General features: G+C 38.1%; 1 protein-coding gene across 1 annotated transcript; it reads left to right on the top strand.

Moving 5' to 3' along the window:
- The first annotated feature begins 1557 nt into the window (after positions 1-1557).
- On the top strand, positions 1558-15811 carry LOC104273962 (protein-lysine methyltransferase METTL21E-like). The gene is made up of 4 exons (XM_009869466.1): positions 1558-1621; positions 11713-11870; positions 14382-14499; positions 15387-15811. Exons 1-4 carry the CDS (start codon positions 1558-1560, stop codon positions 15809-15811), a joined length of 765 nt encoding a protein of 254 aa, XP_009867768.1.
- The last annotated feature ends 283 nt before the right edge of the window (positions 15812-16094 follow it).

Raw genomic sequence — 16094 nt, 5'->3', positions numbered from 1 at the left:
GGCTTCAGAGCACACTTCTACCCTGGGCTGCCTGCGAGGGAAGCGACAGGCGGATAAAGATTTCTCTGTTGGAGCAGCAGCTTCGGAAAGCTACAGGAGGTTGGGTAACGTTGACTAAAACATTGCAGATGCCAGTGGTGTTTTACGTGTCTGTATCTTTTACGCTAAATTACTTTGTGTCATTTATTCTAAACAGAGTAACTAAGCTGTCCTGCACCATTTGCTCACTTGTAGAACTCCTGAATTTTTATGTTAAAGTCAGACAGATTGCTGTGTAGTTCGGAGTAACTCAAAGGATATTTTTAGAAGGAACAAAATGATACAGAGGACCACAAAATACAAAGTTTTTCCCCTTTAAGGGTGATTTTATAGTTCAATGTTGCTCATCCTTCAGAATGCAAAGGGACCAATCATTAACCTATCATTTTTATTTTCTAATGGGAAGAAAATTTGTCTTCTATACATCTAAAGTAGGTGACAAGCTCATGGATGTGCGTAACATTTACTACTTCTTGTTGCTGTAATTTCGAATGCCACTTGTTATTCCAAAGATCGATACAAAGACTTTGAATCTCCCTGAGTCTCTTTTCTGTTCCCCACATGACGATGTTACTGTTGCTACGTTCACTGATAGTTATAAAAGCAGTATTTTTGTTCTACAGTTACAATGATGTCTAGAAGCCCCCTAAGCTATCTTTTTTGTCCTGAAATAAGTTAATGGCTGCAGGCACTGTGATAAGGTTAAACGTTAAACCCGTGTGCTTTTTGTAGCATGAAGTCAAGTGCTTTCTAACGAGACAGGACTATTCCATGCTGTCTTCTTTTACCTGAAGCCTTAAGAGCAAAGTTATCAGAACATTATTTTCTTTTTTTTCCCCTTATTTTATTTGCCTGTGAACTCAGTGTTTTTCTGATTGTAAAACACCAAGAATTGGAGACTGTCTGTCTGTTTTTCTGCAGACAGCTGAAAATTGTGTTGTCCTCTGTCATACTTTTTCTGTCATTTTTTTTTCTGCCGAGTCTGTATAATCTACATCTGTTTATATCGGCACATATGCATTCCGTTCTGCATGTTGTCTATAGCTCCTGCTCCCTACTTATTCTCACGCGCAATTTTTACTAAGAAGTTGTTTTCTTCCCTTCCAAGCTAATTAATTCACACAAGATTAGATCTGTTTGGCGCAGTTTGTCTTCTCTGTTAGGCCTTTGTTGCTACCTTTCCTTTCAATTGTTTATAAGCTTAATGATCCTGATTTCAATGGAATCTAATTTTAAAAATTCATGAGAGAGTTTTAAACATCTACCAAAACTCTTTTTAGAATTTAAATCTACTTGCTTTTTCTCCCTCTTTGAGACTAAGACAGTTGAACTAATTTGTTGCTTCTGGTTCTTCGGTGCTTTGAATACTGATATTTATGTGTCTACATGTTTATTATCAATAGAAATAAATTGTACATGTAAAAATATATTTTTTTTGTCAAGTGTTATGTGGGGAGAAAAGCAGTCATTTTACTCAGACATGCTTGTGTTTCTCTGTCCCAGTTTTTGTGGCACAATATGGATTTGACATCATCACAACATCTGCAAAATGAACAGAAAAGAGAGTTGGAAAGACGAGAAGGTAACGTATTTCTTACTTCAGTATGATATAGTTTCTTGTTGCACTTAGGAATATTGCTAAGCATAAGAAACAAGGTGTCTGGCTGACAATAAGCTATCTTTTTCATTTTATTTTATTTTTAAGCATTGTGTTTATGGCACTTGTACAGAAAATACAACAGATAGCGCTGTTGTAGTATTCTAGCTATGCAGTATCTGCTATGCGGGCAGGCTTTGGTCCTGACAGCTTCCTGCCAGCACCTGGCATCTTGCCTGCAACTGATTCCAGGGAATGAAGATGTGACTACGATCAAGCTATTTGGGAGAGGTTTGTTTGCAGGGTGTCAGTTTAGGAGAATTGGTTATTACAAGATTGTTTTCTGTCTAGACAGCCTCAAACTTCATCTTCAAATACCTTCAGGGGCTGTTGGCAGCTTCTTCTCTTAAGCAAATTTGTGTCTGCGTGACTTTCAAGATCCTAAAGCATCACAGCTGATCTACTTTTTAAGGGCCACCAGGAGCACACAGGGTTTTAGGACAAATGCATGTGTTGTTTCGGTATGAGATTTAGTTATGCTTCACAGCTGAATGTGGACAAAAGAGGGTTTTTAAAAAAAATAATTTATTTTTCATAATATTTTTGTTTAAAATCTCAGCTGAGTCTTGGTCTATGTAGAGCCAGGCTTTTGGGCTTCTGCTTATTCAAGAGAGCTCAGCATTCGGTTTTGTTTTGCTGACCATTCAATGAGGAAAGATGGAGCTTGGGGCATGACTGCAATATTTAAAACCAGTTATTTGCGTACTGAAACTAATGTTTGTTATTTTGCTTTCAAATACTTTTTTTTTTTTTTTTTTAAGTACTCCGAATTGATGACCTTCTCTGGAAAGCTGACACTGCACAAGGAGATGGCTGATAGCAATTGGTATAGACTGATGTTCCAGTGCCTTAACCTGGAGATTTTCTTTAATGCAATTCCCTTTTCTATTGTGTAATTCCAAATTGAACAAATAGCTCAGGTTGATCCTGTGTAATGAAGCATGACTGAAGAAGTATCTAGAAGCATAAATATTAGAGACAGGACTACTAAAGACTGAATTATTGATGACTCGTTATGTATTCTGTAGAACACAAGAACTGAAGTAAAGTTGCAGAGACGTTTCTGTTTCTGCAAGCTTGACTCTCTATTCTCTTCATGCAGCATTCAGGGCAGGGCATGAAATTTTTTTAGCTTTTGCACTATGAATAACATGAGTTCTGGGACATTAGGTCAGTGCATGTAAAATTAGTTGGTAAGGCAAAATCTTTAAATCATATGCAGAAACGTATTCCACTTAGCTGGCAGAATAACTGCATTTATAGCAGTAGCAGGTGGTTCTCTTCCATGTCTAGAAACACTAATTTAAGAGGATGAGGAAACAAGAATGGAAAATGGGATATCTTTCCAGTTTCATCTGACACCAGGCTTCGGCGTATTAAATTCTATGCCAGGTTCTGGAGGTGAAGGGTAATGAACCAGCTGCACAGGCACTTACCTACTCAAACACCCTGAGACTGTGTCTTCCTTGTTTTCATCCTTTTCTTCTACTGCCTTCCCCATTCCCATTTCATTAACTTCATCTACTCAGTCTCAGTCTCTGTTTCTTGGGGTTCTTATTTTAGTTCAGTTTCTCTGCAAGTTCCAGTCTAAGCTCTTTATATTTGGCACCTTCCCCTTTCCTTCTCAATTGGCTTGCCTCAAGTTCTCCAGGTTAAAACTCCTTATTTTTTTTCATAATTCCTATTACTGCTGGTTCTCATCTCATTGACAGGTCCTCACCCAGTCTGATCTTTCCTCTCGTGTCTTTATCCAGTCAGTTCTCCATCATGCCTACATCGTTAGGTGTCTCTTCTTTCCTCTTACGATTTCTCTTGTTCATTAGCTCTTCTTAACTAAACTTTTGTGAGATCAGATTCTGCCACTTCTGTCTTAATTTCTCTGGATGCTAATTTACTTTACCACAGTTGCATTATTTAAATTCACTCCAGAATAATTTTATCTCTAAGACAAGGAAGAGAGCAAGTTTTCAAGGCGTACTTGTCCTTGACACTCAATCATCTCACTTCACTTGGCCAGGGCTCAGTTTTTAATCCATAAATATCTGAGAAAATGCTGACCTGTTAACCTTCACATATCTCCTGACATTTTAGAAGGGACACGATCCTTCTACTCACCCTGCTTTACAGATATCCTAATTGATAGCAATTCATACCATCAGGTCTCTGGGTGGAGTCCAGAAAGGTGCCTTAAATGGGACATTGTTGGAATCGAAGCAAGTGAGAAGTAGCCTAACCCTTTAACTTAGAAGTTAAGAAGTTCAGCTAGGAAGAGGGAGTGACTGAGTTTCTCATTTCTATTTCCTGGTTTTCTTCAAAAGACACTTCTTACCTTTCTCATTCCCTTCCCCAGTGACACCTTTCCATTGACTTTGAAGACTTTGTTACAAAATGTGAAAATCATCTTGGGACCGGATCTTGGAATCCAAGTCTTCTTATTCACAACATAACACCCAATTCACAGCTGGGCTTTTCCTTGCTTGTTGTCCTTCTAACATGATTCTTCCATTCCTGGCTTCCTGCTGGCCCACCTCTGGTAGTGATGGACGGGAAACACCTGGTTCTGCAGGGCAGCTGGAACACAGCCCTCAGGTGTGTGAGTTGTGAATTTGAATCCTTCTGAGGAAGATCCTGCACCCAGTTCCTCCCTTTTCAGAGTGCTGAAACCATTGCTGAACCATTCTTTATATAGTGGACTTTGCAATTAATGGTGGTGGCTTAAAACGTAGCCTATTCATACCACATATAAATGACATTTTTGTTGTATCTTCCCACCACCTGCTTTCCTTTCTTCCATCTTCCTCTTTTTTTTTGTCTCTTAGCTTTGAATTATGCTTCTGTCTTTAAAAAAAACCCTCTCAACCAAGCAACTTATTTCATTAATTCTCATCTCAAAAGCATTAACCTCCCCTCAAACTCATGGAAGTCACATCATTAGTTACCTACATTTTTTCTTTCTTTCAGGATTGACCTGAAATATGAAAATTCAAATTCTACTCCTCTTGGGCAACAAGCTGTCTGCAAACACAATAAAAACAAGCAACAACAACAACAAAAAACTAAAAGCGATAGTGTGGAATAAGACTTGAGTATAACCCAATTAAGGAATGATTAGAGCTAAACTGCACCTTCACCGCAAATCAGAATAGTCTAAAAATACCTTTCTCCATTTACCTCTTCCCTGTCTTAGAGTAACTTATCTCTGAGCTCTTCTGTTTGAAAGTGGCAGGATTTAAATACATTAGAAAACACCAGGTGTACCAATTTGAATTAACATTTCTCTGTTCCTTTTCTCTTCACCAGCAAGTAGATCCTCTTTTGCTGAAGACATGACTAAACTCAAATGGAAACTTCTTGAATATGGATAGAACAGAAATTGGAAGTAACACTCCAATAACCAAAACATGTGTTTAGTCAATAGAGAAGTCTCTAACGGATTCTTCCCTCTCAGCCATGTGCCTGTCTTTGCTGTTTTCACATCTTTCCCGTTTGTGGTAGCTGCATTTCAACAATAAATTAGGTATTTCTCAACTGCCACATGAGAAGGGTTGTACGTTTGCATGGATCGGTGTTGTAAAGTTACTTTCAGGTCATTTCATCAAAGAAATATTTTAGAAATCCAGGGGGAAATGAGCAGGCCTTTTGTTGGGTCCCTTCTGCTCCACTGGCTGTGTATTTGGCATGTTTGGGCATGTAGTCCCAAGAAACTAAGAGCTTTCAGTGACACAAAGTCCTTCTGACCAGGCAAGGTAAGAGATGTGAATGATTAAACTAGACAATGGCTTACAGTGTCCAATTACTCATCCAGAACCTACCTATCCATCAGGAAATCAGCTGTTGGATTTTTATAACGTACATTAGACCATCTAATTTAAGAACACGATCTGCTTATGCAGTCAAAGAGAAATCATTTAGCTATCTTTAGAGATCAAATATCTGCAGAGCCTAGACCTGAAGATGTTTTCAATGACAGAAAACATCATGAAGTAACAAGGGAAGTACTTGGCACATTTGTATTCATTAGGCATTCATGAGATAATCTGACTATGGTGTTTCTATTTTCAGCCTTCTAATGGTTTTGGATGACTTGTGACTTGGATGGGGCAGGGATATCAATGGTGTGATTCTCAAATTGAAAATGCTGTGAGCATACCCCTCTCCTGTTCTTGTCTCCTCATGCTCTGAGCTAAGTGCGTCTTGTTTCTTGGCTGAGAAGAGGCTGCCCATGAGTAGCAGGTTTGTATTTCTACATTTTAAAGTATGAAGTTTCAAGCTGTAGTATCTTCGACTGATCAATATAATATACCTCATTATTGCCATCACTGCAGCAGGTTGAGCTTGTAATGAAGGTACTGGAATACTTGCACTCAGCTGCACGATCATTTCCCTCTTTGTAGGTAGGGGTGAAGTAAGGATAAACTAACTGTGCAGTTTAGAAAAGTACTGGAACAGTACTTTGTTTTATATTCTTAGAAGGGTGTAGGTTACATCTGACTTCTGGAAAGTCAAGGGCATGATTAGATTTCCTTCCTAATCTCTTCGTTTAAGGAGCCTTACGCTGTACTGGAACGGGAAAAAAAAGAAATAAGTGGCATGAAATAAAGATACTGAAGTGATACCAGCTGGAATTTGGGGACAATTCTTTGATTCAGAATTGTTTATGTTTTCATAAAGCCATCTGTAATACTTGTGAGACCATAGCTCTGATCCTGAGATGTCAGTAGCTCAGGAAAAACTGTGAGACTCCAGAGTCCCCTGGAAGTGGGACCTAATGTAGATTTGGAGTGAACTTCTGAGCCATTGGAAATACCCAGATGAATTCACAGAGTTACTTTCTGATGATTCCTGTCAGTGTAGTAATGTAACTCTTCTTCATTCATCTCTTACAGTTGCAGAACTGGTTGCAGATATGTTCTCTTACTGACTTTTCTGCAGGTATCTTTTGACATTAGGATATACAGATAGCTATTTTTATATATATATCTATATATATACACACAATATATATAAAAATACACCTTGAATCTTTATTTTAGATGTCTCAGGTCCATGTGTGCAGAGTGGGAAGATCTAGAGAGTGCTATCTATCATGAAAGCTTGGAACTTTCTCCCATGCATTACTCAATCTGTAATGTCAACACAGGTATTCCTTCTATGTTCTTCAAACACAGAAGCAGTTGTTGATACATAGTTCTTAAAATATTTGTAAGTAGAAGTCTAAACAGTAAACTTTAAATCTAAACACTTAAGGTGAGAGTATACGCCTTCTGAAGAAGAGAGAACATGTTGCTGTAGGGCTAAACATTGTCAGGTCAAGTTCATGCTGAAAGCTTGAATTTCACTCCTTTTGCCAGTTGGAGAAGATCCATCAAAACAGGAGAGAAGCAGAAGATGACTGGGTCTTATTTCTTTATCACCTTGAGCTATGACACCATTTGACTTCAAGAGATTATGTAGGGTCAGGCCAGCACTTGAGACTAATCTGTATTTTTTGATGAATCATAAGGTGAAACTGTTGTTTCTGAATTAATGCTGTCCTAATCCATTAGCAAAGTACTTGCACGATGTTTCGTTATTCTGTGTGTTCTTTGTGAATTTGTCTGAAAATGAAGATATTGACTGCTAGTATACTCCTCACAGCTTTTATATGGAAGGGCCATTTAACTTCTCTTTTCAACTCAGATATCTAGACAGTGATAATTTGTGTATATTTTCTTTTTTTTAAAATATAATTTTAATTCAGCCCCCTTGTCTTTGCTGCTTTTCCTGCATTTTAGGTGCTGTTTAACAGTGTCTGTCTCTGTTCCATTTTTATTCAGTAGAGAATGCATTAATGGAGACAGTATCAGCAGTTACGCAGTGAGAGATTTAACTGATGTTATTAATTGATGGAAGATACCCAATCGAATTTTAAGGTTGCCATTTCCTGAGGGAGCTGTATACTCCCAAACAGGATTTCATCTGACAGTTGATGTAAAGGGAACAGCTGATCATGTAGCACTTTTCTAAGCAGGTACTATTTCTACTCATTCTAAGTAAAAAGCATGCAGGTAAAGATAGCCTAAGGTCCACTTGCATGATTTGCTTTGTAGTTAAAGAAAAAGATGCTGCAATTTGAAACTTGTTCCATTCTGACCCCGTTTATCTCTTATTATTTTTCCTTCTGACTTCCCTTTCCCAACTGAAAGACTTCTCTAAGAGCTCATCTCCTTTTCTTTAACATTTGTTCTAATATAAATAATTTCATTTAATGTTTGAATGTGTTGTCTGAGCCCTCTGGTTCCTAACACAACATTTTTCAGCTTGACAGCACATTTCTCTGACTAACCTGCCACTGAATTTCCAACTCCCATCTTTCACGTGATTTAGTATGTCTCCTTGGTAAATTATTTCAGTTGTAATAATGATCATCGCTTTGCCTTTGAGAATGATGTTTATTCTGTTCTCTTAATAATGTGGCTGATATTGTGCAAGATGTGTCAACAGTGTATGACTTTTCTCCCTCAACCCTGATATTAACTTAAAATCAAGGGAGTTCAAAGAATATGTTCCACAGACTTCGACGTTTATGCTAAAAAATACTTTACCTGAAATATTTCAAAGAACACTGTACAAAATAAACCTATTGAGCAGACAGTCTTAAGAAAATTAAAGACATTCAAATTCAAGGACATCTATAGACAGGAACTTCTTTATGAACACAAGTTCAAGACCAAAGGAGCACTATATGTTTCACTGAAGAAAATTATTTCCATTTCCTATATGTTACCTGAACAGGATAAGACTATGTTTTCTTAATATAGATAAGGTTCTAGCACCTGAAACTCCAGTGGTTTCTGTATACATCTGCTCATGCAAAGAGATGAATAGGCTGAAGAAAGTCATTCTGTGCATCTACCACTTCCACATCTCTCCGAGTCACAGGAGTGAGGACAAACCTACCTGGCCAAACCCAGGCAAATGAAGAAGGGAGGAACCAGCCCTAGCAGACCTGTAAATTCTGACAGTTTAACAGGGATGCTTGAGTAGTATTGCTAAAAATGCTCGTTATGCATTTCCATTCATATAAGAATTGAAAGCCAGGTTAGTCAAGCCTTCTTTTCTGTTGTCTAACCCTGTTCTACTGGTGAGTCAGCTCTTGTTGTCTTAAAATGTCACTAAAATTCATTCATTAAGTCATAATTCCAAGACTCTTTCATCCTGAACAAGAGAGTATGTACTAACAGACAGATAAACCTTCCAGGAGAATGACTTCCTGTCAGCTTTTTGCATCTGTTGTCATGAAACTAGTTTGATCAAAGTACCAGCAGAACTTTCTCAGTGTTTGCAGGTATTAGAAGACTTCATCTTACTTGGATTTTGCTTACTCTGATAACTGTTTTCTTGTTGCTTTAAAGATTTCCCACTAGTTCCTTATTTTGCTGTTTTGACTGCTCTGAAGGCAGTTACAGAAAAATTAAGTTCTTTCCTTTTGTGCAAACCCACAAGAAGTTCTGTTATTCTGAGAGATATAAAGCAGAAAAATAGAAGATTGCCTTTTGCAGTACGAAGGGAAACTTATATGTAAGTGAGAAAATCTGACTAAAAGTCTGCACTCCTTATTTTGGCAACACTCTTCATCAGAATCCTCAGCATCCTGGTCCTGAATGTCCTGATAAAATTTCTCAGTGGGGTTTTGAAGTCTGTCTAACCTATGACATCACTGATGAAACATATACTCTTTTTGATTCTTCACATTAGTAAGATATTCTTATAGTGGAAGACCCGGTTAGCTCAGTCAGTAGAGCGTAGCACTAACAACGCTAAGCTCACAGGTTCGATTCCCGTTTGGTCCCCGTGTGTTTCCTGATATAGTCGACAGGTGGCATCCCTGGCGGCAGGGAGGCTGGATTAAATGATCTCTGAGGTCCCTTCCAGCCTAGGCCTTTCTATGATTCTGTGACCCTCCCTTGAGGGATTAACAAAGAGATAAAATAGCCAAAGACTTATGTAGTGTTATTAATTAGCAGATTTTGGATTCTTTCAGGGGCAGTTTAGCTTAGGTAGGGGGCAGTGGCTTACAAACTCTGTCAGCGTAGGTGCTGCAAGCCTCAAATAGAAAGATTGCTGAAAATGTAGGGAATAGTTGGGAAATGTTTGCTGAGCACTAGAGGGTTAGCTGTAATACTGCTGAAGTTTTATACATCTGCTGGCAGAAGCTTTATAAGTTAAGACTTAATGAGTTATGGCTTCTCGACAAAATTGGATCCAAAACAGACATCAAGGGAAGAAAAATCAAGAAAAATGGTTGTAATTGGGAGGTAATAGAAGGAATAGCTTTTTACTTCCACAGCTAGTACTGATTGCAGAACAAGATCAGACTGCTCAAAGCAATCAGAGAAGATTAAAAGCAGGCTGTATCTGGTACGCCTGGAAAGAGGATAATATATTAAATACACTTACAATATGTGTAATAAGACAGTTTCAAATTAATTCTTTCACAAGGAAAGATTAATTTTGCCCTGGAGCGGTATTTCTCTGGCATTTAACTCATGTTCGTGCAGAGTTCCCTACTTGCAGGCACAATGACACATGTGTTTACTCTCAACATTAGAGGCTTGCAGAAGATGTTTGGATTTTTTAACTTTCAGATTATGTCTTAGTGTAAACATAGTTAGATTGAAGATGAACATTTTTGCTTTATCTTCCATTTTTACTGCTATTCTCTAGTTTACTCTGGTGCTTTGACTAAATTTGGTTACAAGCTTAATGGACTGGCTAAGGAGCCTGAGCATCTTCCTGAGGTGTTTTTGTTTGATATCATCCCTTTGTTCACCCTGCTTTTGTTCCATGGTCCTTCTATGACAAGGAAGGGAGAGACACTTTTTCAATAGATTGTGGTAATAAAATACTGGGGTCTTCGGTAGACCAATGCTGATGGAAACACAAACATTTTCATTGTTAATAGCCATTGTGCCTGTAGTTTTTGTGCAGATCCTGATCTCAGTTTCTGTGATTTTGATGGTAACTGCAGGCTTGATAAAGAAATTCTTTCTTTGGACAAAATGGTAACCCAATTATCTAAATCTCTAGCACACTGTTGAGGAGGTGTAGCTGGTAATCCTGTTTTGCTTTAGCTGATTTGCCAAAAGATCATAGTTGGCTGTGAAAGCAAATTTCCTGTGAAAACTTGGAGTGATTCTAGACTTTGCTAAGCAAATGCTCTGGACAGATTTGCTTAGGTTTGATTTGTTTGTTGGGGTTTTTTTTGTGTAACATTGTGGCACAGCTTTGTGTGATGCTAGCAAAACTGAAACTGGCTTGATATTCAGCTAAAAAAGAATGAATCCTCTCCTGTTAGAAGTTATTTGAGATTATGTTAGTTATCATAAACATCCTTCACTTAGCAACAGGGACGGCATGTAGGACATCAAGCCAACTGGAAAGAATCTGTCTAACAGGGCTCTGTTGGGGTGGGTGGATAAGCTTTCCCAACAACACTAGTTCTTTCCCTCCTGTCTGTCATAATTTGTGTTGCTAGGATCTGTTTCACGAGTTTTGTGACAGACTTATAAATGATACTGTGGCTCCTTTTGTTTACTGTCAAAAAGAACCATAATGCAGGGAAAGGGAACAGTAAAATGATACGGAAAATTAAAAAAAAAATCTGGGCACATAAGACCATAAGTGTCTATACCAGGACAGCTGTTCCTGAAGGGAAAAAAAAAATCATTTGTTAAAAAAAAATTATTTGTGTTGCTGAAATGGAAAGCAATATACGATAACATTCCACTTCTTTACCTTTTTAGAAACTTAGCTTCTTCAGCTAAACAGGAAAGAAATTATTTAGTCAAAACCTAAAAACTTCAGTTAGAATTCAGGAGACTTCTCATGTATCATGCTAACAAGTAACAGTGAAATACGTCTTTATTCACAGATGTAATTCACATTCTTGCTTCTAAGTTAGCTTTTTGATATAAACTGGTGGTTTCATTATAAGTCCGCTCAGCATGTTTGACCTTTTATACTTTTGCTTTCAGGGGAAGAAGAAGATGAACAGATAGTCACAGAAATCATGAGAAGGCGTTTTATTCCTGCTCTTATAACCCATAAAGCATGGGAAGGCTTTCACTTTGCTGGACATGAGATAAGGATTACAGAAGCCACTGACTGTTACGGGGCAGTTGTCTGGCCATCGGTAAAATGTTTATGCAGTGTTGTTATTTTTTAATTTTGGAGTCTTCTAGCACTTTTAATTTCTTTTGCATGATGAATATGTTTGTTTGAGTGCTGTAAACCCAAGGAAAACATTTTGTGCTTCTCTGTCTGTTTTCTGCAAATCTCAAACCTGAATTTAGCCTAGTTTCCTATGGATTCTGAGTTCTTAGTGCTTAAATGGTATTTCTTGTTTGTACTCCTATCACGCAAGATGTATGATCTTGTGTCCCCTCCTCATCTACTAGTAACTTCTGATCCTACTGGCCAATTGCAAGCATATTTTGAAGAAAATATGGTGCTCTTATGAGTACATATCTTTACACTTTATAAATACAGAGAGCTGTGTAGCAGGCAGATCCAGGCTGCAGAAGCAGCTGTGATAGGGACTCCCAAGATATTAGCACCCGTAAAAGCTACTCAGTACACTTGTGCAAGAAATAAAGTTACCTTGCAAATACCTAGATGTGGAAGAAGGTTCCTGGAGCTTTCAGTTTGTTAAACAGCCAGAAATCTAGAGGGAGAGAACTGATATCCTTGGCTCTTGATATACAAACCATCAATATGCCCCCCATACAAAGAGCCTTCCTCAGGATTTTGAATCTGTGCAATGCAACGAACTGATTCTTTCAAAATAATGATTAAGAGTGAAAGAAACCACTGCGGTTAGGGAGGTGCCACAGCGCACCATGCAGCATTCAGACAACCTCCCTGAAACAGAATCATCTCCAGGAGGGGGAGGGCTAGAACCCGTGAGGTTCTGTTTCTTTCACAAGGGTATCAGCCTACTAGGATTGTACTACTTTTAAGAAGTACAGCCCTAGTTCAGCTGAGGACAGTTAGGGTACTCTGCTGTTTTGAACTCCAAATATTTTTCCTTATCCTAGCAGACCTGAACAAATCTCTTATACTACATCTTTTAGTGGCCTCAGTGCATATTTTCAAGGAAAGGTAGGCTGACTGCCAATTATTCCCATAAAGTCATGGACTATACTGAAAAGCATATTTTTTTTCCTAAAAGGGTTTAGCCAGTTTTGCTGTGGAAGGAATGCAACCCATCTGTCAGTGTCTCTTCATGTTCTCCCTTTCTGTTCCATCCAGCAGTATTTGAACTCTTGTGAAAACGGCAGCCAAATTTGTTGAGAAGGCAGAAACTTTAGAAAAAATAAAGCTTTTGCATGTTTTATGGAAAGGAAGGCAGATGACAAAGTTTCCTTAATTTAACCCACAGAAACTTTGATCCTGCCTGCCAGCCAGTTTCTACAACAGTCTATGGCAAAACTCTGAAGGGAGGAAACACGGGAGTATGAGGAACTAACAGGAAATGTTAATATAATGTGATTTTACATGTCAGTCAAACATCAGATGCAATCTTTAGGAATCTGACTTTAAGTAGTCCTGGTGCTCACAGACTTATTTCTATATCAAAGCTTTGTGGATCGTGAGATACATTTAAGCTCACATAAAAGACCCTGTTCTTTTTGCTCTAAATTAAGAGGTAGAAAGCAAAAACTTTGTATGGATTTCTAGCATGTTACCGTTGCATCAACAGTCCTTCTGTTATTTTTCTTCTATTCTTAACTGATTAAAAGCAAATCTAACAGTGTATTTTTGTTGTGCCATACTAAACCATTAAAAATTTCCTTTCCAAATATTTTTTCTGTATTGCAAGATGTGGCAACCATCATATGTGTTTGTCAATGGAGACTATATAACTATTGGAGGCTATATTTAACTGTTGGAGGCTGGGAAAAAATGTGGGACACAAACTGGAAACTATCTTTGCCAGAAAAATAAAATTAGCCGTTTCTATTTCAACAGTTAGCTAAAACCCACTGGTCAGTATGAGAGAGGACAGAAAAGCTGAAGAAGCTTCTGAATCATGGTTTATAAATGCATACAAAGACTCTGTTGTAGAGGGCTCTTTGTGGCTTTGGTTGCTGTAAAAGTTTGCTAAGCTTAAACAAGGTAAATGCATAGAACTGAAAACAAACTGAACTGGAAGAAAAGAGCTAAACCTATTGGTTCCTTTTGAATCATTGTGGTAATTAATTGTTGTTAGAAATAATTAATTATTGTAAGAGTTTAACAAGGCTTGTTGTGGATTTTCTGTCATGAGCAGTCCTTATATCAAGATGTCTGTGCAAAGGACATGTTTTAACTCAAACAGAAGTATGTGCAGCTATAAGCAGAGATTACTGACTGGAATTTTATAACTCATGTTATGCAGCGTGACGGATTAGATAATTGCAGTTGTTCCTCTGGCTATAATGCTTTGAAAGCCTATACTGAGGCATGTTGTGGCATTTACTTTGTCAGCCTACAGAGCTCAAAGATCATAGTGAGCTGTGATCCTTTAGGGGTATCACTTGAGTGAATATTGCTCATTTGAACAGATATGAATTTCTCACCATGCATGCTTTTAAATGCATATTTAGTGAAAGGATTTATTTAATTTAATTGTTCAGTATGTTCACGGATTCCCTCCCTACAGGCTCTTATTCTGTGTTATTTTTTGGAAACTAATTCTAAACAATACAATTTGGTTGACAAAAATGTGATTGAAATTGGAGCTGGAACCGGGTTGGTCTCCATAGTAGCCAGTTTACTGGGTGAGTACATGCCATTGCACTTATGCTCTTGGAAACATCTCTCAGATAAATGCTGGAGCACAAAAGAAGTGTTTCAGTTCTTCTAAAAAGACTTGTTTGAATGCTTCCAGGGGCAAGAAAAAGACTTGTTTGGAAACCTGCTTTGTTATTCCTTTCTGTAAAGCTGTGAGTGTATTGATGCAATAAAGGAGATCCCAGTAAATAATGTTGTCATTAACAGTGTTAAACAGAGGACTAAAATAAGAAAATAGTGGCCTCACAGAAGGTCAGTGGCAACCAGATGAAAATATGACCAGTGCATCACCCTCCATTGACCAAACAGCAGCTGGATGCCAAGTCACTTTCTTTCCATTTGTGTTCAGCATTTTCTTTCAGCAACTAATCAGCAACTTGATTTTTCTGATATGTATACTGTTGTGTTTCTCACAGAGTAGCCCATTCTTCATCAAAAGTAATCCAAATCATTGACTTCTGCATTCTAACAGAATTTTAGCTTTCTGTAGTCTGAGAAAACTTCTTCCTATGTGAAAAGGAAAGAACCTGAGGCAGTGCTCAAATCTTATGCTGACTTCTTGGAGCCACTAACTGGTATTCTTCCATCCCTAGTCACTCATACTTTTGACCAATATGATCTAAAGATGCTGTAAATAACTGACTTCTCCCCATCCATCTACAGCTGCATTTAGATAGCAATCTTTAGAGCAGAACTACCAGGAACCAAATATTTATTTTAAGCATGGTGGCTAAGAGTTATGGGAGCTTTATATTGATCTCTTCCCCTCAGGGAGAGCTATTTGGTAAAATGTGTTCCCTGGGCAGTGGGCTTGTGAATGGGCCTTTACTCAAGTCCAGAGGTATGTTTAAAGATTGTTTTCTCCCTTCCACAGGTGCCCTTGTGACTGCCACTGATTTGCCGGAACTCCTGGGAAACCTTCAACGCAATGTTTTCCAAAATACAAAGCTGAAATGCAAGCACCAGCCTTGTGTTAAGGAACTGTCTTGGGGAATTGATCTGGAAGAGAACTTTCCTAGGTCTTCCTGTCACTTTGATTACATTATGGCTGCTGATGTAGTTTACCACCATCCCTTCCTGGATGAACTCCTCCTAACTTTTGATCACTTGTGCAAGAATGACACTGTTATTCTGTGGGCTATGAAATTTAGACTGGACAAAGAGAACAAATTTGTGGACAAATTTCAGACACTGTTTGATTTAGAGGTAGTTTCTAATTTCCCCAGTTTGAACATAACCTTGTATAAGGCAATGAGGAAAGGCAGGATGAAAGCCACACCTTCCAAACCGATGGTCTAAAAGAGAGGAACAGGGAAGTGACAGTTTTGGCTTTTCTACAGCTTACTCTCTTCTTATTAATTTCCATGTTAGTAGCTGCTAACAGCTGTATGAATGACATTTTTGGGAACAGCTAAAAAACCCAACAGATTCCTGGTGCATACCCCAATTCCTGAATTAGTTTGCTGGTAGTTTTATACACAGAAGAAATGAATCTTTGATGTTTTCTTAACTTTCATCTGCTAAGCTGACAAGACTAACAGCTTTCACGAATCTTACCATTATGGGTTGTGCAGTGAATATA

The sequence above is a fragment of the Apaloderma vittatum genome, unplaced genomic scaffold (genome assembly GCF_000703405.1).
Source record: "Apaloderma vittatum isolate BGI_N311 unplaced genomic scaffold, ASM70340v1 scaffold3365, whole genome shotgun sequence".
NCBI classification, from domain to species: Eukaryota; Metazoa; Chordata; class Aves; order Trogoniformes; family Trogonidae; genus Apaloderma; species Apaloderma vittatum.
The sequence above is the reverse complement of the archived record's forward strand: the minus strand, read 5'-3'. Positions and strand labels throughout refer to the sequence as shown.

Excerpts from the sequence above, each read along its gene's own strand:
- LOC104273962 (XM_009869466.1), top strand. The coding sequence starts at position 1,558 with ATGGATTTGACATCATCACAACATCTGCAAAATGAACAGAAAAGAGAG. Across the intron at positions 1,622-11,712 it reads AGAGTTGGAAAGACGAGAAG|GGGAAGAAGAAGATGAACAG; the intron begins GTAACGTATTTC and ends TTTTGCTTTCAG. Across the intron at positions 14,500-15,386 it reads CATAGTAGCCAGTTTACTGG|GTGCCCTTGTGACTGCCACT; the intron begins GTGAGTACATGC and ends TCCCTTCCACAG.